Genomic DNA, 20,962 nt, shown 5'->3' on the forward strand with positions numbered 1-20,962 from the left:
TGCTGTGGCTGTGCCGTGGCTGTGCGTGTGGCTGTGCGTGCGGCTGTGCCGTGGGTGTGCTGTGGGTGTGCTGTGAGTGTGCTGTGGGTGTGGGTGTGCGTGCGGCTGTGCCGTGGGTGTGCGCCTGTGTATGGGACAGGGAGATGCCGGCTGCCTGCTTGGGCTGTGGCCACTGTGGGCTGAACACAGGAGGCCACAGGTGGAAGTTTCTGGAATCCGACTACCTGGGATCAGATAAGAGCCGCTCGGGGAGGCGGGCCGAAGTGCGGGTGGGGAGGGGGGCAGGCATCGGGAGGGGGCAAGGCTGAGGCCACGGTGGTGCTGGACGCTGTTGGTGAAAAGTGTCAGCTGACCCGGCTCCAAGCAGGTGACCGCCCTGTGAGGGCAGAGGCACAAGCAGGTGACCGCCCTGTGAGGGCAGAGGCACAAGCAGGAGGCTGCCCCGAATGTGCCGTCCCGTGGCCGCTGCGCTCCGGGATCAGGAAGGCCGGGCAGCCCAGAGATGGGGTCATGCCCGGGCGCTGCGCGGCCAGCCGTGCAGGGGAGCCGACTCCCTCCCAGCCACATGGGCCAAAGCTCAGAGAACCGGGCTGGCCTCTCCCTGGCTCCCTTTTCCAAGAATCATCACGACCTGCAAAGGGAGGGACAGTGGCGATGGACGACCCGCTGCAGCTGAGCATGTCCCACGAGGAGACTCACAAAGTCCAGGGGACACTCAGTGAGCAGGGCTGCGTGGGGCACAGCCGGGTGCTGCCAGGTCAGCAGAGGGCACAGCCGTGCCAAGGCCCTGGGGTCGGGCCCAGGCTGGCGTATTGGAGGCCCAGGCCAGGTGGCACCAAGGTCAGGCCCCGGGAGGTGAGGCGGGAGGGGAGGCTGTGACCCCCAGGCAGAAGCTGGCTCAGCGAGGGGCCGATTCCAGACGTGGCGGAGGACGTGGTGTGCGCGTGAGGAGCGTCAGGAGAGGCCCCAGCAGTGGAGCTGCCGAGGGACACTCGGGGAGGAAGGCCATTCAGGGAGCAGCCTGCCATCCCCAGGCTCCCTGGGCTCAGAGCTGCCTGGCCCTTCCCGGTGGCCAGGTGGCTGTGGGCGTGGCCCCTCTGTCCCCCAGTGGGGTGTGGAGGACGCAGGTGCCCCTCAGGAGGGGATCGCAGTGGGGAGGCCCCGGTCCCCAGGTGGACCTGTGTCAGCGATTCTGGTGACAAGCGGGAGCTGGCAGACGTTAAAGACTGAGTGGGGCGGGGCAGGGGTTCCTGGTGCAGGTGTCCTGAGAGACACTGTGGGCTGGGCACTGAACCCAGGGTCTTCCACTGAGCTGCACCCGCAGCCCTTTTTATTTTATTTTGAGACAGGTTTTCACTGAGTGGCGGGGCTGGCCTCCAACGGCAGTCCTCCTGCCTCAGCCTCCGTCGAGGGGTGGGAGGTGTGGCCCTGCTCCGGCACATACTCTATCCTCGCCCACACCTTCAGCTCTCGGCCTGCCAGGTGCCCCGCTGAGGCCTCGGCCCCGCTGTCCTCCTGGAGGCTGGTGCCTGAGGGTCCCTCTGTCCTTGGTGAGAAGGACGCTGGCCAGCGCTGGTGGCATTAGGAGGAGGGCTGGCCTGTCCGTTCCCGCTGGTCCACAGTCACAGCTGTGTGCCTCCTGGGGCCCAGTGGCTCCAGACCGTCCACGGCCAACCAAGGCCAAAGTGGGACCAGCCTGGGTGGCCCCGACTAGGCCCCGTGGGACGGAGGGCGCCTGTGTGCTGGCCCTGGGCACTCCTGTGGGCAGAGCCGAGCGCCCCAGGCCCGCCTTTTCCCTGCGTCCTGGAGCAGAGCTCTCTGAGGTCCCCCGGGAGCCCGGTGGCTCACCCTGCGGCGCGTGGCACGCAGCCTCCCTCCTGCCCGCCCTCCTGCCTCCCGACGCGCTTTCTCAGACTCACAGGGGTCCTCGCGGGGGTCCTCGCGGGGGTCCTCGAGAGTCTCTCGAGCTCCGGCGGTAGCTTAGCCCGCGTGGCTGCAGCCCTCAGCTGGCCGCCCACCTCCTGGTGCCCCCAGCTCTGCCAGCAGTGGGAGGGAGGACCTTCCAGGAGGTGTGTGTCCTCGGCGGTCATCGGCACGAGGTCTTCCAGAACCTTCCCCGCTCGCCTCTCAGGCAAAACCGCTGTCCAGGGGGCGGTGGCCATCAGGTCTGGGCGGAGGGAGCGCCGTCCTCGAGACCCCGGGGGCTGGCATTCGCCTCCGCCACCAGACGCCCGCGTGCGGGCTCCTGACCTCGGAGGGTTTCTGCCTGGCCAGCAGCGTGTCCAGGAGCAGGGTGCCGCGGGCGCTCTGGAGGAGCCGGTCTGTGCCGACGGGTCAGGGCAGTCCAGCCTCCGCTGGGCCTGGAGCCCCACACCTGGAGAGCTGCTGGAGGGCACCTGCGGCCGGCACGCTGTGGGGCGTCCTTTAGAAACACTCAGGTCTCCCCTCAAAGACAATCAGACCTTTTTGTACCGATGTCCGCAGAGGCCCTTGGGGACCCCGTGAAGGAGGCTGGTGTCCGTCCTGGGAGGTGACGGGAGCCAGAGTTTCCCAGGACCCGGCGCCTGTGTCCTGCCTGCGGTGCTGGATGACCGCTTCCCAGCCAGGGCGCCTCCCGCTCGGGCAGGACTGTGGCTCTGGCCCTGACGCCTGGCCCCACTCCTGTAGGTCCCTGCTGGGCCCCAGGTGGCCCGGCAGGGGACTCACCACTTGACCGAGTGTGAGCACAGTCCAGGGGCCCTGGGCGCCTTGACACTGTGCTGCTACCAATGTCCATCTCCAGGACTTCCTCCGCTTGGCGGACTGAGACCGGGTTCCCTAAGAAGTCCCTCCTGTCCCTCCACGTCCACTTCCTGCTCCGGCGGCTTTGCTCCTGGGTCCCCTCGGTCGGCGGGAGCTCCGGTCTTCGCCTTGGGTGACAGTGGTTGGCGGTCCAGCGCCCAGTGTGGACCAATCGCTGATGGGGAGGGAGGAGTGGGCACTGCGACTGCAGGTCTGGGGCCAGGTAGGTGGACACTGGTGGACACCTCACTGGACTAGCCGGGCCTGGACGGGCCTTCCTCAAAGAAAGGGAGGCCAGGCCAACAAAGTGGTGCTGTCCTTCACGGGCCCCAAGAGTCACAAGCCGACACCACCCTGGAGGGGCCGAGGCCACCCGGGCAGGTTGCAGGGAGGACAGGACGCGGCCTTCTCATGGCCAGCACCTTCCACCTGCCCCAGGACAGCGGGAGGCCAGGCCTGCTGTCAAGGGGCTTCTGCTGCCGAGTCGCCAAGTGCCCAGTCTGCCTGCCCAGCCTCCCTGATGGCCACGGTACCACGGCCACACAGTGGCCATCTTGGCCAAACCCAGGTGCCGCAGGCTGGGCCTCCCCACACCCCAGGGGCAGTCCTCGCCCCTCAGCTCCCCAGCCCAGGACAGTCCCCGTCCCCCTCTCCAGCCCCGGGGCCAGCAACATGGTGTCCACGCTCTGACTCTGGCCCTCTGGCCTCTTCTCAGGAGGACACCATGGGGCCCTCCGTGACCAGCTTAGGGCCCTCCACAGAATGCCGTCTGCAGAGTCCCATCGTCACAGGTGATGTGTCCGCAGTTCTGGGGACTGGCACATGGACGCCAGTCGAGGCCCGAGCCAGCGGCACCCAGGAAAAGCCCACAGAGACCCCAGCTGCCCTGCTCTTGCTGAGCTTGGCTGCTTGAAAGAGGGCAGTTGTGCCCGAGTCCCGCCTGCTGTCCCCAGGCTGCGGCCGCCAGGAGGTGACCCCTGCCCTCCGCGGGCCGGGCAGACAGGAGCGCAGCGGCGTGGGGTCAGGAGCCGCGGGCAGGACGGCCCGGTCTCCCTGGGTCTCCTTGCTGGTCCACAGGGACCGGCTCTGGTGCTCCACCTTCTGGGTGGTTCTGGATGGAAAGAGTCCCTGGGTCCCAAGTGCGGTGGCTCCAGGGCCACCCCGGAGCCCTGCCTTCTCCCACGTCACCGCCTGGTAGTGGCCCTGCGTCTTCTCTCTTTATTTTGCAGTCACACACACACAACACACAGCTGACCATCCTAGCTGGGCTGAGCGCACAGCTCGGGTGTGGGCACAATCACAGTCACACAGCCGTCCCCAGCACCACCCAAGCGTCCCCCGTCTCCCCACAGTGAAGCTCTGTCCCCTGCCCTCCAGCACCTGCTGAGGCAGGAACCACCAAGGGCACTGGGGCAGAACACTCCTGGGCCGGGCCACACCTGGCAGCAGACCCGGAGGCTTGGCACAGGCCACCGGTCAGGGTCAGCTCTGCCCGGTGCCAGTGTTGTCCTCTTCCACGGTGGCAGAGATGTCTTCAGTACAGGGCAAAGGGCCTGAGGTGGGCACACCAGAGCCCACTGGCTCCACCCGGGCCGATAGCATGGGGCTGGGCAAGCCTTTGTACGTGGCTCTGGGGAACCTTCCAGGTCCAATCTCGGTCACCCTTCCCAAAATCACACGTGGACGTCAACCCTCAGGACCTCAGCCTGAGTGATCCCAGTGACTCGGGAGGCTGAAGCAGGAGGCTGGTAGTTCAAGGCCAGCCTCAGCCACCTGTTTTGGAGAGAGAAGGACTGGGGACGCGGATCAGAGGTGGGGCCCGCCCGCGCACGCCCGAGGGCCCCGTCTTCCTCTGACTTGAGTTTCACTCCTCCCCGAGGACATCCTGATCAGCTCTTTTTGGCAAAGTCCACTTGAGGCCAGTGCCTCCGTCTGTGCCTTGGGGCTAGCCGGGTGCAGCCTGGCTGCGGACACAGTGGCCTCGACTCGGCTGGGCAGGCACCACTGCCCACTGAGCCCCTGGCTTCTGTGCATCCCCTCTCCTGCCCGCCCTCTCTCTACGGGCTCTCACTGCTGCCCAGGATGGGCAGGAGCTCCTGGGCCCCGGGGCCTCCCGCCTCAGCCTCCTGAGCTGCCGGGACCCAGGCAGAGGCCCTGGCGCCCGGCTCGGTGCCCTTGGCTTCTGGCGAGAAGCGGCGGCCCCTGTCACCAGCGCCCTCCGGCCCGACGCCCGCTTTCTCCCCGCTGCAGGGTTCAGCTGAGGAGCCTGTCACCTTCCCGCAGCTCCCGGAGTCCCCCGCCGCTGTCCCGCGACCTCTCCCCGTCTCCACCTGCTGCTTTCCAAGAGCTAGACCCCTCCGCGTGGGCAGCCCGTGGGTCCTCTCGTGGGACTCGGTTCTGTTGTGGACTGTGGCTGTGGCAGGCCCCTGGTGCAGAGCTCCCGGGTCCCCAAGCCCTGCCCTGTTCTCTGGCGTCACGTTGGAGGTTTCCAGGGTCTTTGCGTCTGCGAGAATCCTCGTCCATGGCCCCTGGCACTTGATTTCGGAATCGCTAGGACGACCAGGGCGACTTCCGAGTCGCGGCTCTGCTCCTGGGCTCCCCCGGGTACTGCGGGGAGTGGAGAGGTGCTCCCTCGGCAGCCGTGGGCGCACCGTGGGCCGCCTCCCCCCAGGGGGTTCACTGCTCGCGGCAGGGGTGTTGAGAGGTCACTCCAGCCCTAGAGCCGGTCCTGGCCGCCAAGGCCGGCTGGTGAGTCGCTCAGGTGGGAAGCGGGCCTGACCTGTGCTGGGGGTCAAGACCGCGGCTCCCAGACCAGGCTCAGCACCTGTCGGGGGGTGCATCCAGTCTGCGCCAGCTTTTGTTTTACTTTGTTTTTTGTCCTGGGGCCTGAACCCTCGGAGCCACCTCCACAGCCCTCTGAACACTTTGAGTGGCTCAGGGTCTTGCTAAGTTGCTGAGGCCGGGCTTGACCTTGTGATCCTCCTGTGTCAGCCTCTCCGGTGGCTGGGATGGCAGGCGTGTGTGCTGGTGCCTGGCAGCTGCCCACTTTCACGAGGAAGCCTGGTGGGAACGCAGCATGCCCACTTGGTGGCACATTGGCTGGGCTGCTGGTGTCCTTCCCGTGAGGTCAGAGTCGTGTGGAGACCCTGTGACCAGAGCTGAAGATGGTCACCCTTGGCATAGACGTCTGCTGACCCCAGCCCCAGAAACCCTGCGGCTGCTGGCCTTGGTGATGGACAGGATGGGGGGTGGAGGAGAGGGCACCATGGGCTTGGGCGGCCAGGCGTGCAGAGGTGTGGACGCTGGGAATGTGTGATTCCGGATGGACGGTGTCCAGGCATGACCGTCAGGAGTCAAGGGCTTCTTTCCTTCCCCCAGTTCCAGCTGGAGGTGACGCGACGCTTCGCTTCACTTATTTGTTGGAGCCTGGTGCCCTGGGTCGCTGGCCGCACACTGCCCTGCCCTCGGCCCTCAGCCGCCCGCTGGCCCTCAGGGGCTTTCTGAGGCAGGCACCTCCGGTCGTCCTGTGTACCCTGGGCTGTGGGTCACCTGGTGGGGGCAGGAGGGTCAGGAGCCGTGGGCAGGAGCCTTCTAGCTTTATGCAAAACCCAGTGTCCTCTAGCCGCGAAGCCGTCCCGGGCGCTGGCCCAGGAGGTGGTGTGCGTCCTGCCCGCCCTGGCTCCTCCTGGGCCCACCCCTCCCCAGCTGGCCCAGGAGACACGGGGCCCAGCGCAGCCCAGCAGCCCAGCGCCCCGGAACCTTCTAGAGCCCTCGCCCCCTCCCTGCCCCGCGGCCTCCTTTCTCCTTTCAGGCTGGACGGGCAGTAGTGAAGCGTCCCCCAGAGAACCCCAGAGGGGCGCAGGGCCGTGGCTCCCAGGGTGCGTTCCCGGCCTGGGGTGGTGGGCAGCGTCCCCGCCTCCACCTCTCCAGGCCGGGCCCCCATCATGACACCCCATCTGTCCCCAGTGTGGCTCAGGCCCGGGGGACAGCGTCACCCTGTTGAAAACCCCTGGCCCAGCCGTCTCGCGACTCAGGGGTCCGAGGCAGGAGGACTGCAGGTGTGAAGCCAGCCAGGGCCACTCAGGACACATCTGTCCCCAAAGAAAAGAAGGGGGGGGCCGGTGGGTGACGCCTGCCCCCTCCCAGGCGCCCACAGTCTGGGCTCCGCTCCCGGCAGCCTCCCCGCCGCCCAGGTCAGGGCTCTGCGCACAGGTGAGGCGGGGCTCTCCCGGGCCACTGTGCGGCTCGCCTGCCCGCTGCCCGCCCGGGGGCGGCGTCCCCCACAACCCGGGCGCGATTACCAGAGGGGACGGCTGGATCAATGGCGCGTCTGTTCCCTGCTGAATGGGAGCGGCGTCCATTCTGTGGCCAGCGAGGTGGCGACAGGCCGGTCCAGAGAACACAGGCGTCCTCAGAGCGCCGGGCGGGGAGCGCAGCGCCGGGTGGGGGGAGCGCCCCGGGAACTCGAGCTCCCAGCCCCCACCCCCCGGGGGATCCTGGGGCCCTTGTCCCTAAAACAGCCCCCGGGGCTCCTCGGAGACCGTGAGGGCCTCCTCCAGGGTGAGGTGAAGGCCAGGGCCCCCCATCTCCCTGCCCTGGAGGCCCTGGCCAGCCCTCTCAGCAGGACGCGCCCCCCTGAGGACAGGATCCTGAGGCCGGTCCCCAGAGCGGTCACCACGAAGTGTCCACAGGGGCCTGGACTCGGGGGATCGGCCGGCACAGCGACTGCGCCTCCCGTGGGCTGGCCCCACGTGGCACAGACACAGACACGCCCTCACGTCCACCCCGGGACCAGGTCCCCAGACGCAGAGCTATCGAAGGGACAGCCCCCCACCGCGCCTCAGTGTCTGGGTCACCCCCAGCAGCCCCACGCAGGCCAACTGGACACTCACGCCTCGTGCAGTGCCCACCCCGTGAGGATGTGTCACCCTGGGCAGCTCGGGGACATGGTCCGGGACTCCAGCCACCCGCGGTCGCCGATGGGGGAGGGGCCGGGCTCCTGCGGCCTGTGGGCCAGGGGCCTGGGCTGTGCAGGGCGGGCCCGCTGCCCAGAGCCCCCGGACAGAGTTGGCCATTTTGGGTACCAGGGACAAAACCAGGGCTCTCGGCCACGGAGCACGCAGTCCCGGCCCTTTTCATGTCTTTTGAGTCGGGTCTCGCTGCGTTGCGTAGAGGTCCCTGGCACTGCTGAGGCTGGTTGAACTCGCGATCCTCCGGCCTCGGCCTCCGGAGACGCTGGGGTGACAGGAGTGGCTTAGAGACCTTGGCAGGACACCTAGAATGTTTTCTGACCACGCAGCTGGGCCCTGACCCACAGGATGGACACACGGATTCACCGTCCAGGGCCGCAGGCGTGAAGCTCGTCTGCTTTTGGGTTCGTGGGGGGGGGGGCGGCTTCGACGGGTGCCAGGCCGCCCAGGGGCCGGGGCCTCCGCGGCAGCCCACCCCAGGGCGCCGCTGTGGGTCCCATCGGGGAAGCAGAATGGGCTTGTTCCCTGGGTTCCGGGGTGTCACACGCAGGCCAGGAGAGGACTGTCCCGCCACGGGCAGGGCCAGCTGGGGCAGGCACTGGGCCCCACCCACAGCCTCACCCCCGTGCTGGACAGGGACTCTCTGGGCGAGGGGCACAGGTGGGCAGGGTCTGGTGAGTGGACGAGGACGGGGCGGCCAACACTGGCGTGGCCACGTCCCAGGCTCCCCGACCCGCCCAGCAGACTCAGGGCTCCGCACAGCGGCCTGGCCAGCAGGGAGCGCCGGGCACGGGGGAGCCGGAGGCCAGGGCTGCCATGCTGACCCTCGGGGCCTCTCTGGTCCTCCCCGCCCGCCTGCCCACTGAAGGCCGCCCCTGCCTGAAGACTTTCTTTTCTCTCCTTTGTTCTCAGGCGGGGTAGAGCCCAGGCCTGTGCCTGCTGGCCAGGCGCTGACCACTGGGCCACCCAGCATCGCTCCTTTCCTTGCCTTTGGTCAGGGTCTGTGTGGCCGGTCTGCGGCTCCTGGCTCAGGCGAATCCCCGCCTCTGGGAGAAAGGGTTTAGAAAGCAGGACTCTTGGGATGGCTCCGGTCCTTCATTCTCTAAAAACCAGGGGCGCCCACTCTTGTCGGACTGGAGCGCTACCCGAGTCTAGAACTGGAAATACAGCCAGGAAACTACTAAAACAGCCCTCGTTTTCTATTGTACGTGGTGCTGAGAACGGAACCCAGTGCCTCCCGCGTGCTAGGCGCGTGCCGCCCCTGAGCCCCCGCCCCGCCCTAACTCTTTAAAACAAAATAAAGACACCAGGCGGAGGGGTCACCCCGTCATCCCAGTGACTCAGGAGGCTGAGGCAGGAGGATGGGAAGTTCGAGAGGCCAGCCTCAGCAGCTTAGCAAGACTCTGTCTCAAAATAAAAGTGGAGGGGGTCTCGGGTGCAGAGCTCCCCTGGGCCGCCCCAGGGCTGAATGAAGGGCAAGGAAAGGAGGGCAGCGGGGGCCCCGGGAGGCGGGGAGAGCACAGGTGGGGCCCTAGAGCGACACTCACCTCGAGGCGCGGTCTCTGGGGGCGGGCATCGGCTGAGCCGGGCGCCGTGTCAGGTCCTCTGTGGGGTCATCGGAGGCTGGACTCGGCTCCTGGGGGTCGGTGCACTGAGGCTCCGTTCCTCTCTGGCTGTGTGGAGGCCCCCTGGGCGGCATGCCACGCGGCTTCCTGACCCCACGGGCCACCTGCGCCGTCGAGGCAGCACGCGGGGCCAGGCTGGACGCTGCTCTCCTGTGGCTGGGGCTCCAGCTCTGCTTGGCCTCGGAGGGACTCACCCCGTCCTCCACGGCACAGGTGCTGGCCCTGGCCGTGGCCGCAGACTGGCCGCCTCATCAGAGCCCTCGGTGTGGCCGGCAAGCCCAGGTCCCGCCCCAGCTGGCCGGCGCCCAGGCCGGTGGCCGGACGCTCCCCCGTGGAAAGCCACAGCCCGCGAGAACCGGCTCCTTCCTCCCACCCGAGAGCCCGTCGCTGGGCCATGGGGGCCGCGGAGACCGGCGGGGGGAGCCGCGGTGGCCGGGAGCGGCTGGTAGGGGCGGTGACTGGGGCGGGAGAGGGCGCAGGACTGAGGGCGGCCGGGGAGTCCACCTCCAGCCAAGAAGGCTGGGGGGGGCGAGTGGAGGGGACCCAGGGACAAGGGGCGTTGGGGACAAGGGGGACGCAGGGAGATGGATGAGGAGGATGCTGGATCTTGGTCCCCGGGGACTCTCAGAAAGGTGGGATGGCGTGCCCCAAGTGCCACTGTGGGGAGCCACCACAGGGACAGAGGGAGGAGGGGACCCTCTGGGGACACAGGGCTGTCTGCAGAGGTGGCTGCAAGCCAGGTGCTGGATGCAGAGTCCACTCTGAACACAGAGCCATGGGCGTCACTGGTCCAGGGACGGAGTCTGGCCACAAATTCTTCCCCGGGCCTCCCTTCCCCAGGCCTCCCTTCCCTGAGCCTCTCTTCCCTGAGCCTTCCCTCTGAGCCTCCCTTCCAAAGACACGGCTGGAGCCCCCTGCCAGGATCCCAGGCTGGACTTGTGCGGCAGGAATGACTAGGTCACCGTGGGTGCTGTGGCCCTCAGAGGACCAGGCACAGCGAGGGTCACACAGCCCGGGTGCCCTCAAGGGAGAGTTCAGGGCACAGGGACCCCATGTGCCCAGGGCCGGGGAGGCCGCTCTCCTTGCGTCAGCTCATCCTCCTGTGACAGGCTGAGGTCCCCTGCTCGTCCCAGGGCCTGTGACGTGGCCCCTCCCGGGCAGAGGGCTCTGAGGTGGGATCAGGGGAGGCCCAGAGCTGGGGTCCCCCAGGGTCACCTCAGGGTCCTCACGGGAGGAGGCAGGAGGGTGAGTCAGGGAGCCGGGGGACGCTGGGCTGCTGGCCCTGGAGCTGAGGAGGGGACGGACGGCCCTGGGCCTGGGGGGGGGGACTGTTTCAGACTCCTCGTGTCTGGCCGTGAGGTGGCCAATCTGTGTCCCTCAGAGCCACTGGGGCCCTGCAGGGGACACACCGGCCCTCCCCCACGGGACCCTGGCTGCCCTGGGCCGTGGGGCGGGGGGCTCTGCCCGCGGAGCCAGCCCTTGCTCCCAGAGGGGAGTGACTGAGCTCTGACGGGGTCTCTTCCTGCGGCATCCAGGTCGCGTCCGTCTGTCCGTCCGTCTTTGCCATGGAGCCTGCGGCTGACTTGCAGCTAGTGCCCGGGGCAGCGGAGGACGCGCGGGCTCGGGACTCCGCGGGCTGCCGAGCCGCGATCGCCGCGGTGGCGGCCACCAGCCTGCTTGCTGTCGCCCTGGGAGCCCTCCTGGGTGAGTGGCGGGGGCTGGCCTGGCGCACAGAGCCAGGGACCCTCAGTGTCACTTCTGCACCTTCCCGAGCCTGGGTCCCGGGGTCACGGCTCAGCGGGTTGGCCTGTCCGCGCTGCCCGCGGGGCGAGCCCCCTCCCTGCCGCTGCCAGGGCCAGACGCCCCAGGAGTCCCTGAGACGAGGGGGGGGCAGAGGGGACGCCACACTGTCCCGTGGTCGCGGCTGTGATGGCCAGGCTCCTGTACAGGCCCCCAGTCCCCATGGGACGTGCCTCCTGGCCTCTGGTGGCCAGGCCTTGTTTTCAGGCGTCGTCCGTTCTTGTCCCCGTCCTGCTCTGTGGGCCCAGTGACTCCCACGGGTAGGGCCCAGGTGCTCCTGGAGGCTCCCGGGGACAGTGGCCGGCTCAGGCCCTCAGGAGGCGGTGGGGACTCGTGCAGTCTCCTGGGGACTTTCCCGGGGCCGTGTCCAGGGGCTGGGCCACCAGCAGGACCCGGGGCCTTGCCCTGTGCCCGGGGCCTCCGGGGACCTGAGGGCCTGGCCGTGGGCGGTCTCACGGGCTCTGGTCTGCCGCAGCCCTCCTGTCCACGCGGGACGTCCAGGTGGAGCACAGCGCGGAGCTGCGGGGCATCCGCTACGCCAGCTCCCTGCTGCAGGAGGACTCCGACTACTACCGCACGCTCACGGCCGCGCTGCAGGCCCTGGTGAGGGCGGCGGGCGGGCGGGCGGGAGGCCAGGTGCCGTGCCCCGGTGGGCGAGGTGGGTCCCCAGTGCAGGAGTCGGGGCCACTGAGCCCGGCAGGGGCAGCCGGAGAGGCTGCAGGTCCTGCACGTCTCGCCCCCAGGAGGGCCCCTGGACTCGCCGCCCGGGGGCAGCTGGGGGGCCGGGGACTCGCCGCCCACTCGGGCTCCGCCCCCGCCCGCGCACACAGGCATGTCCAGGGCGGGATTCAGGGTCCCCTGCGCCTGCCGCTGCTCTCACTGAGCGCCAGGCCGGCAGGTCCCGCGTCACCTCCCGCCTGCTCCGGCTGAGGACGCCGCAGGAGGACGGGCGGCACTGTGCGCCCTTCATTTTCAGGGGACATTGTCCTGTCTGCACCTCCGCTCGGTGGCTTGCTCACTGGGGCCTGGGAGAACCAGCTGTTTGGGTCCCTGCTTGTGACCCTCTGGGTCATGTGCCCAGAGTGCTCCCTGCGTGGCCGGGTGACAGACTGGAGTGCGGCTGCCCAGGGCTCTCTGGCCTCTGCTGACGAGCGAGACTGACCGGCCGGGTCCTCCCTGCGCGGTCCTGGTCGCGGCTCCCTGGCCTGGCGGCCCCTTGAGCTTCAGGCCAAGCTTGCTGCCTGGCCGTCCCTGCGGGGAGGGGCCGGGCCTGGGCCCACCCCGTCCTCCTTGCTGGGCCTCACCTGTGGCCTCCCTCTCTGCAGTTCGTGAGCAGCTTCCGGGAGACGGAGCTGGAGGCCGTCTGCACGGGCTGCACGGTGCTCAGCTACCGGTGAGTCCTCCTCCGAGGGGAAGGGCCTGGGTGGACAGCCGGAGACCCCTCAGGGCCTGTCCCCCGCCAGGGACGGGAACGCCAGCGTCCTGGTGCGCTTCCGGCTGCACTTCCTGCGCGCGCTCTGGCCACCCGGCCTGGACCTGGAGGAGGAGCTGCTCCGGCGCGGCCTGCGGGCCAGCCTGCGGGGACGCGGGGTCCCCCTGGCCGCCTACGGCACCATCCTGTCGGCGGAGCTCACGGGTGAGTGGAGCTGGGGACCAGCCGCTCTCCGGCCAGCAGGGCCACCGGCCAGCGGTGCTGGGGTCAGAGCCACGGCTCCCCTGCCCACGCCCCTGCTGCCCTTGGTCACCCCAGGTTGAATGGACACTCCAGACGCAGCAGCGGCAGCCTCAGGTTTGCCCTGCGAGCACCGAGGGACTCTGACCCACCCGGTCAGTCACCAGGTCCGCACTTAGGTGCTGCCCACCGGGCCGCCCTGGAGTAGCCACCGTGGTCTGCAGGCTGCCTGCCGAGGGGTCGTGGGGCCTGCCATCACGTGGGGCTGTGCACACCTGTCACCCGCCACCCGGGAGGCCGAGGCCAGAGGGTTGCTTGGGCCCAGGAGCCTGACCCTCCGGGCAGCGGGAGACCTGCTCTTCCCACATAAGGGAAGCGCGAGTCCAGGTGCCGGCCCGTCCCCCCCAGGGTGCGACTGCAGCACTCCTTCCCGTGTGTGTGGCCCAGGAAGGGCCCAGGATGGACCGCCGGGCACACCCTGCCCCGTTTTCTTTATTTAGAGACAGGGTCTGGCTAAGCTGCTCAGCACCTCACTGAGTTGCTGAGGCTGGCCTCGAACTTGCCAGCCTCCTGCCTCGGCCTCCCGAGCCGCTGGGACTCTCACCAGGACGTGTAGGTGTGCGTCACCACGCTGGGTGTCCTTGTTCCGTTTTGTGACCTGCCTTTTGTGGAGCTGGGTGACCCCATTTCCCAGCTGCATGTCGCGGGTGAGCGCGTGGGGAAGGCCTCCTACGTACCGGTCATCTGGCTCCAGGCGTCCACTGGGCTCCGGGACCGTGCCTCCCAGGGAGAAGGAGGCTACTGCAAAAAACAAGGGTGGGCGTGGCCAGGTGTCCATAAAACTTTATTGACCATCACGAGTGGGGGCGGGGCCTTTGGGTGGCGGTCTAGCGTCCCACCCTGGCCACAGAAATCGGGGCAGACGCCGCGCTCGAAAGCCACAGGGTGGGGACGGTCTCTCTGGAGAGTGGACTGGGAGCCATTCCGGCTGCTGAAGTTCAGATTTGTCAGTTGCTGTCCAGGACCTTCGCGGTCCCCTCCGGTCATCCTAACGCGCTGCCCAGGCTGGAGTGGCCGCACTGCGGCACCATCCATCAGGACTCTCCTCGGTGGCAGGAATGTCCCCTCTGCCCCGTCCATAGGGCAGCTGCCAGCGCCGGGGGCTGTTGACGAGAGGTCCCAGGCGGGGGCTGGGCACGGCTGCTGCCCCTGACCCCAGCGGGCAGCTGACCTTCACAGACGGCCTGGCCCAGCCGCAGGCGGCTCCTCCTCCCTGGCCTCAGGCTCCGAGGGGCCGGGAGAGTTCGGTCACGGGGGACCCTCGTTCTTGGAAAGTTCCATCCAAAAGAGGCCACAAGGGCAGGGTGACAAGGGACAGTGAGTGTGACAACCCGCGGTGACTCGGGAGACACTCCCGGACCAGGAGCCGTGGTCAGGGCCTCGGGGCCTCTCGCTGTAGGACAGAGCGGCCCCCGCGTGGCAGGGGGCAGGCTGGAGGGGCAGCTCCCTGGCCCTGGGCCACCGCGCAGGGCCACTGCGGGAGCCCGCGGCCCAGCCAGCGCCTGTCCTCTGCTCTTCCTAGGCAGCCGCGGGGGACCGGGGACGGCCACGGAAAGAGACTTAAAGTCAGGTAGGCGCCATGGTCAGCCCCTCCGAGCCCACGGCGGCGCCGGTCCTGGGCGGCTCCGGCGGGAGGCCCCAGAGTCCCCAGGACCGGGCGTGCTGCGCTGGCCTGCGGAGGCGTCCACACGCGGGAACCAGTTTAAAGAGGGGCCGTGGTCAGGAAGCTCCCCACGTGGCCACGTGGCCTCCCGGCCCCCGCCCCTGCCCAGGTGCATGCTGCCTCGGGGCCGGGCGGACCCTGGGGACCCTGGGCCAGGCCCGGGGACATCCATGGCTGTCAGCACCGGGAGCTCCTGCCAGAGAGGTGGAGACCAGGGACCCTGCCCAGCACCTGCAGGCCCAGGACACCCCGAGGAGGGCCTGCTCTGGGTCGCTGCGCCCAGGACACCCCGAGGACACCCCCTGCTGGCCCAGGCCAGGCGCACCCGGGCCCCGCCCACCCAGCACTGGGCCTCAGGGGGCCGGTGACCCCGGGTCTCACCAGGTGGCCCTGCCCCCAGGGAGGCTGCGCCACACTGGGGACACCGTGGCCTCACGTCTGGGTGTCCTGGCCGGGTGTGGCGGGGCAGGACCACGGCCACGGAGCCCAGGGTGGTGGCCCTGGGTGTCCGGGAGCAGCCCCTGTGGCGAGTCCCACCGTGGGCCTGGTCCGCGGGCGGACGTGACAGCTCGGCAAGGTCGGGTGGAGGCTTGGTTTCTGGGGTGCGCCTGCGCCCCCCTGGCCTGGCCCCACAGAGGTGTGGGCTGCCCAGCGCCTGGCTGTGCTGGCCCCCACGGGGGACTGGGCTCCGGAGCCAGCTCAGCTCTGCTCTCCCCTGGGCCCTGGGGTGTGTTGCTGACCCGTGGTCTCAGCCCCACGGGCAGTGGCTGGCCGGCCTGGCATTCACCACGTCACCGTGGCCAGCAGCCACCTCAGCCACGTCACCTCCTGGCCACGCCCTTGCTGAGGCCAGGGCCTTCCTGCTCATGAGGAGGCAGCTGGCCCTTGGTACTGCCCCTGGCCCGGTGGCCGGCACTCAGGACGCCTGTCACGGAGACCACAAAAATTACCAACAAGAAATATTACCAGTCCTCCTGGGGGGAGGGGACTGACACTGCCGGTCACTTCCCTGTTCTCATTCTAAGAGGGTCACTGGCTGTCCAGGGAGGCCGAGAGCCGAGAGGTGTCTCCTCGGTGGCGGCCCCAGCTGGCCAGCTCTGGGCCAGGCTGGGAACTGGGTCCTTCTCTGCCCTCAGGCCACTGCCCGGGGAGCTCCTTCTCCTGCCAGAACCAGCAGTGTGTGGACACGGTGAACCCCGAGTGTGACGACAGGGTGGACTGCGCAGACGGGTCCGACGAGGCGCACTGCGGTCAGTCCGGCCGGGCTCCAGGGCCCATTCCCCTTCGCAGGGCCCAGGCCGACTCGGCGTCCACAGCGCACATGGCACAGGGGCACCCAGCAAGGGAGGGAGGGGGCCCAGGCCCGGGGGTCCTGGACAGACTGTCGGAGCCTGAAGGCCAGCAGCTGGCCTCCGGCGTCTCCCGACGTTTTCCTAGCAGATGTAGCCCCTGGAGAAAGGTAAGAAAGGGGACAGGGACACTGCCCGGGACTGCCCCGGGGTCGCGGGGCCAGGGTTGCCCAGGGAGGTGTCACAGGCCTCGCTTGTCACCGTCACCGTGGCTTGAGGCCCAACCGAGCTCCTGCTGCAGGTGGCCGCGTGGGCATCTGCCCACAGATGACGAGACGTGGCTTGGGGAAGGGACGGGGTCGACAGAGCCCTGCCCTGTTTCACGACACCTTAGAGGCTCGGCCGGAGCAGCGTGGTCCCCGATTTTGACCCCAGGCGGGGGTGGGACTTCCCCGGTGCCGGTGTGGGGCCCAGGACGCGGCAGCCTGGAGGGACTTCAGGCGTTTGGTGAGGACAGTGACAGTGGCCCTGGGCCGGCGCGGAGCGGGGCACCTGCCAGCGTGTGCGAGGCCCTGGGCTCCTTCCTGACCCCTCCGTACATTTTTTAAAAACCCTGGACCCTGTGAGCTGGACCCAGTGGCCACTCCTGTCACCCCGGCGGCTGGGGAGGCTGAGGCAGGAGGATGGCAGTTCAGAGCCAGCCTCAGCCGCAGCGAGGCGCCAAGCAGCCACAGAGACCCTGTCTCTAACAGAGTGCCACCTAGGGCTGGGGTGGCCCGGTGGCTGAGTGGCCCTGAGGTCAGTTCCTGGGACCCAACCAAACAACCCTTGGTCCTCGTGGGGCTCCCGAGAGGAGCGCGAGGCGGCCGGCCGGGGGCAGTGGTCATGGGAACGGCCTCCGCCGTGGCACCTGCGGACCCTGCGCTGGGTGCCGCTGGCCACAGTGGGGTCCCTGAGGCCCCTCAGGTTCCGTGAGCCCCAGAAGGTCCTGCAGCCACAGGGGACCCAGGAAGCTGCCGTGGCCCTCCCCACAGCGACGGGAAGGCGGGGCCGAGGGGGCAGTGGGAGGGCCCGAGCCGGCCAGCGGCACCTCTTGAGCCTGTGACGAGTGTCCGCACACACCAAAGCTGCAGCGAGGGCCGTCGTCTGGCCCTGGAGTCCAGGGCCTCTGCTGGCCACTCACAGAGGCCAGGCCTGCCCGGCGGGTCCTGTCGTGGGGGGCGTGGGCCGCAGTCTGCAGGTGGCCGTCCAGGGGAGGTCCAGGGGCAGGCCTGGCTCCGAGGCCCCTCCCCTGCCCCGTCCCCCGTGCCCTTTCTGTGAGGAGTGGGTGACCTCTCTGGCCCCACCCGCACTGACCCCATTTGCCAATGTGGCCACACTCGCAGGCGCTGGGCTCCGGGTCCCACCAGGGCAGGACCTGGGGGCCACAGGGCGGTGCCGGTCACACGCAGCGCTGGGCGGGGGGTGGCGGAGGGTCCCACCTGTCCCCACTCCTGGCACCGACAGAAGGCACCGAGCAGTGCCGGCCGTGGGGACCCACCCTCCCCTCCAAGGGCCTGTGCCCTGTGCGGGGGACACCGCGTCCGGGGCTCGGGCCACAGGAGTGACGGCGCTGGCCCGCGTGGCCGCCTGTGTCTTGCAGACTGCGGGCTGCAGCCGGGCTGGAGGTCAGCGGGCAGGATCGTGGGCGGCCTGGAGGCCGTCCCTGGGGAGGTCCCCTGGCAGGCCAGCCTGCGCGAGGACAAGGAGCATTTCTGCGGAGCCACCGTCATCGGGGCCAGGTGGCTGGTGTCTGCCGCCCACTGCTTCAACGAGTGAGCCCCGCCCCTCCAGAGTGGCCACGTCCCCGGGCCGAGGCTCCGTGCCCTGCAACCCGTCCTGCCCCTGCGCCCGGCTCAGCTGGCTCTGCCCCTGGGAGGCCCTGGGCGTCCTGAGGGCGTGTGGGCGGTCCCCGTGCGAGTGTGTGCCTGTGTGTGTGTGTGGACGGTCCCGTGTGTGTGCGTGTGTGGGGCGGTCCCCATGCGTGTGTGTGTGTGTGTGTGCGTGTGTGTGGGCGGTCCCCGTGTGTGTGTGTGTGTGGGGGGGGGACAGTCCCGTGTGTGTGTGGGGGGGGGGGCGGTCCCCGTGTGTGTGTGTGTGGACGGTCCCGTGTGTGTGTGTGGGGGGCGGTCCCCTGCGAGTGTGTGTGTGTGTGTGCGTGTGTGGGGCGGTCCCCATGCGTGTGTGTGTGGGGGGCGGTCCCCTGCGAGTGTGTGTGTGTGTGTGCGTGTGTGTGGGCGGTCCCCTGTGAGTGTGTGTGTGTGTGTGCGTGTGTGTGTGCGGTCCCCGTGCGTGTGTGTGTGTGTGTGGGGGACAGTCCTGTGTGTGTGTGTGGGGGGCGGTCCCCATGTGTGTGTGTGTGTGGACGGTCCCGTGTGTGTGCGTGTGTGTGGGTGGTCCCTGTGCGAGTGTGTGTGTGTGTGTGTTGGCGGTCCCCATGTGTGTGTGTGTGTGTGCATGTGTGTGGGCGGTCCCCATGTGTGTGTGTGGGGGGGGGCGGTCCCCGTGTGTGTGTGTGTGTGTGCGTGTGTGTGGGCGGTCCCCGTGCGTGCGTGTGTGTGTGGGGGACAGTCCTGTGTGTGTGTGTGTGTGGGCGGTCCCCGTGCGTGTGTGTGTATGTGCATGTGGGGGTGGTCCCCATGCGTGTGTGTGTGTGGGGGGGACAGTCCCGTGTGTGTGTGTGTGTGTGTGTGTGTGTGTGTGTGTGTGTGGTCCCCGTGCGTGTGTGTGTGTATGTGTGTGGGGGTGGTCCCCGTGCGTGTGTGTGTGTGTATGTGTGTGGGGGGGTGGTCCCCGTGCGTGTGTGTGTGTGCATGTGTGTGGGTGGTCCCCATGCGTGTGTGTGGTGGGTGGGATGGTCCCATGTGTCCGTGTGTGTGTGCATGTGTGTGGGCGGTCCCCGTGCGTGTGTGTGTGTGTGGGGGGGTGGTCCCCATGCGTGTGTGTGTGTGCATGTGTGTGGGTGGTCCCCATGCGTGTGTGTGTGTGTGTGCGTATGTGTGGGTGGTCCCCATGCGTGTGTGTGTGTGTATGTGTGTGGGGGTGGTCCCCGTGCGTGTGTGTGTGTGTGTGTGGGACAGTCCCGTGTGTGTGTGTGTGTGTGGGCGGTCCCCGTGCGTGTGTGTGTATGTGCATGTGGGGGTGGTCCCCATGTGTGTGTGTATGTGTGTGGGGGTGGTCCCCGTGCGTGTGTGTGCATGTGTGTGGGTGGTCCCCGTGCGTGTGTGTGGTGGGTGGGATGGTCCCATGTGTCCGTGTGTATGTGCATGTGGGGGTGGTCCCCGTGTGTGTGTGTGTGTGTGTGGGGTCCCCATGCGTGTGTGCATGTGTGTGGGTGGTCCCCGTGCGTGTGTGTGGCGGGCGGGACGTCCCGTGTGGGGGTGGGGCCTGTGTGTCCTCAGCTCTGTCCTGTCCTCCTGAGGCGCTGCCCGGTCCTGCCCTGCCCGGGAGGCTCTGTGGGAGGTGGCGCTCTGTGGTGGCTGCTGTGGACCAGGCCGGCCCAAGGCCAGGTGCTGCCAGGTCCCCTGGTCCCCTGGGTGCTCCCTGGACACAGGACTGCTGGGCCGCGTGGCCGCTGGCCCTTGCAGCCCCAGGAAGGCCCGACTGCCCGCATGCCACCGGTGCCCTCGGTCTCCGAGCCGTGAGCAGCGGCCTCCTGGTGGCTCGAAGGTCCCCCTCATGATGAGCAGATGGTGATGTCTGATCCCCGTGGACTTGGCCGCATCCACTTTGGCTTGTGTGTCCACATGCATGTGTGTGCCTGTGTGTGTCCGTGTGTGCACATGTGTGCCCGTGTGTGTGCCCATGTGTGTGCCTGTGTGTGCATGTGTGCATGTGTGTGTCTGTGTGTGCACATGTGTGCCGTGTGTGTGCCCATGTGTGTGCCCATGTGTGTGCTTGTGTGTGCACGTGTGTGCCTGTGTGCCTGTATGTGCCTGTGTGCCTGTATGTGCATGTGTGTGCCTGTGTGGGCCCGTGTGCGCATGTGTGTGCCCATGTGTGTGCCTGTGTGTGCATGTGTGCATGTGTGTGTGCATGTGTGTGCCTGTGTGTGCATGTGTGTGCCCGTGTGTGTGCCCATGTGTGTGCTTGTGTGTGCCTGTGTGTGCCCGTGTGTGTGCTTGTGTGTGCCTGTGTGTGCCCGTGTGTGTGCTTGTGTGCCTGTGTGTGCCCGTGTGTGTGCTTGTGTGCCTGTGTGTGCCTGTGTGTGCCCGTGTGTGTGCTTGTGTGCCTGTGTGTGTGCTTGTGTGTGCCTCTGTGTGTGCCCGTGTGTGCTTGTGTGTGCCCATGGTGCCTGGGGGGGCATCCAGGGTCCACCAGCCAGACCTCCACCACGGGGTCACCCCAGCCTTGTGTGAGTGTGCATGTGCCCATGTGCGTGCGTGTGTGCGCCCGTGTGTGTGTGTGTGTGTGTGCATGGGGTGGTACTGGGACTTAACCCTGCTGTTCCACTGGGCCACACTCCTGGCCCTTTTTATTTTTTCTATTTTGAGACAGGCCCTCCATAAGTTGCTGAGGCTGGCCTTGAACTCCAGAGCCTCCTGCCTCAGCCTCCCAGGCGCTGGACGACAGGCTGGCCGCCGCGCCCAGCCATGGGGACAGCTCCCACCGAGCCTGTGTGGGTCCTGTCCTTGGTGCGCTGATCAGGCCTTGTCCCTGCAGGTTCCAGGACCCGTCCCAGTGGGTGGCCTTCACGGGCACCACCCACCTCAGTGGCTTGGAGGCCAGCGCCGTGCGCTCCCGGGTGGTCCGGATCGCCAAGCACCCCTCCTACAACCCGGACACGGCCGACTTCGACGTCGCCGTGCTGGAGCTGGCCCGGGCCCTGCCCCTGGGCAGGTACATCCAGCCCGCGTGCCTCCCGGCCCCCACCCACGTCTTCCCGCCAGGCAGGAAGTGTCTCATCTCGGGCTGGGGCTACCTCAAGGAGGACTTCCGTAAGCACCCGCGGGTCCTGCGGGCGGGAGGGCAGGAGGGCGGCCACCAGCCTCGGCCTGGGCAGCAAGCCGGGCACTGCTGTCCTCGCCTCCCGAGGTTCTGCCTTTGCAGACTCCGAGTGACGA

The 20,962-nt window shown here is 68.4% G+C and overlaps 2 protein-coding genes across 5 annotated transcripts in view; one reads left to right on the forward strand and one right to left on the reverse strand.

Moving 5' to 3' along the window:
• Positions 1-20,962, forward strand: part of Tmprss9 (transmembrane serine protease 9) — a 34,673-nt gene that overhangs the window by 1,771 nt on the left and 11,940 nt on the right. For all 4 annotated transcript variants that reach the window (XM_078028093.1, XM_078028101.1, XM_078028096.1 and 1 more), the window contains exons 2-9: positions 10,912-11,080; positions 11,652-11,779; positions 12,502-12,569; positions 12,640-12,812; positions 14,431-14,478; positions 15,708-15,821; positions 17,503-17,674; positions 20,562-20,836. In XM_078028093.1, coding sequence (XP_077884219.1) covers positions 10,942-11,080; positions 11,652-11,779; positions 12,502-12,569; positions 12,640-12,812; positions 14,431-14,478; positions 15,708-15,821; positions 17,503-17,674; positions 20,562-20,836 — 1,117 coding nt within the window. In that variant the 5' untranslated portion in view covers positions 10,912-10,941. The remainder of the gene's footprint in view (positions 1-10,911; positions 11,081-11,651; positions 11,780-12,501; positions 12,570-12,639; positions 12,813-14,430; positions 14,479-15,707; positions 15,822-17,502; positions 17,675-20,561; positions 20,837-20,962) is intronic.
• On the reverse strand, positions 7,427-10,915 carry LOC144369172 (uncharacterized). Its single transcript, XM_078028314.1, has 2 exons — positions 9,299-10,915; positions 7,427-8,797 (listed from the first exon to the last, which is right to left on the reverse strand). Exon 2 carries the CDS (start codon positions 8,722-8,724, stop codon positions 7,453-7,455), a length of 1,272 nt encoding a protein of 423 aa, XP_077884440.1. The 5' UTR covers positions 8,725-8,797; positions 9,299-10,915; the 3' UTR covers positions 7,427-7,452.

Source organism: Ictidomys tridecemlineatus, chromosome 2 (genome assembly GCF_052094955.1).
Source record: "Ictidomys tridecemlineatus isolate mIctTri1 chromosome 2, mIctTri1.hap1, whole genome shotgun sequence".
Lineage (NCBI taxonomy): Eukaryota > Metazoa > Chordata > Mammalia > Rodentia > Sciuridae > Ictidomys > Ictidomys tridecemlineatus.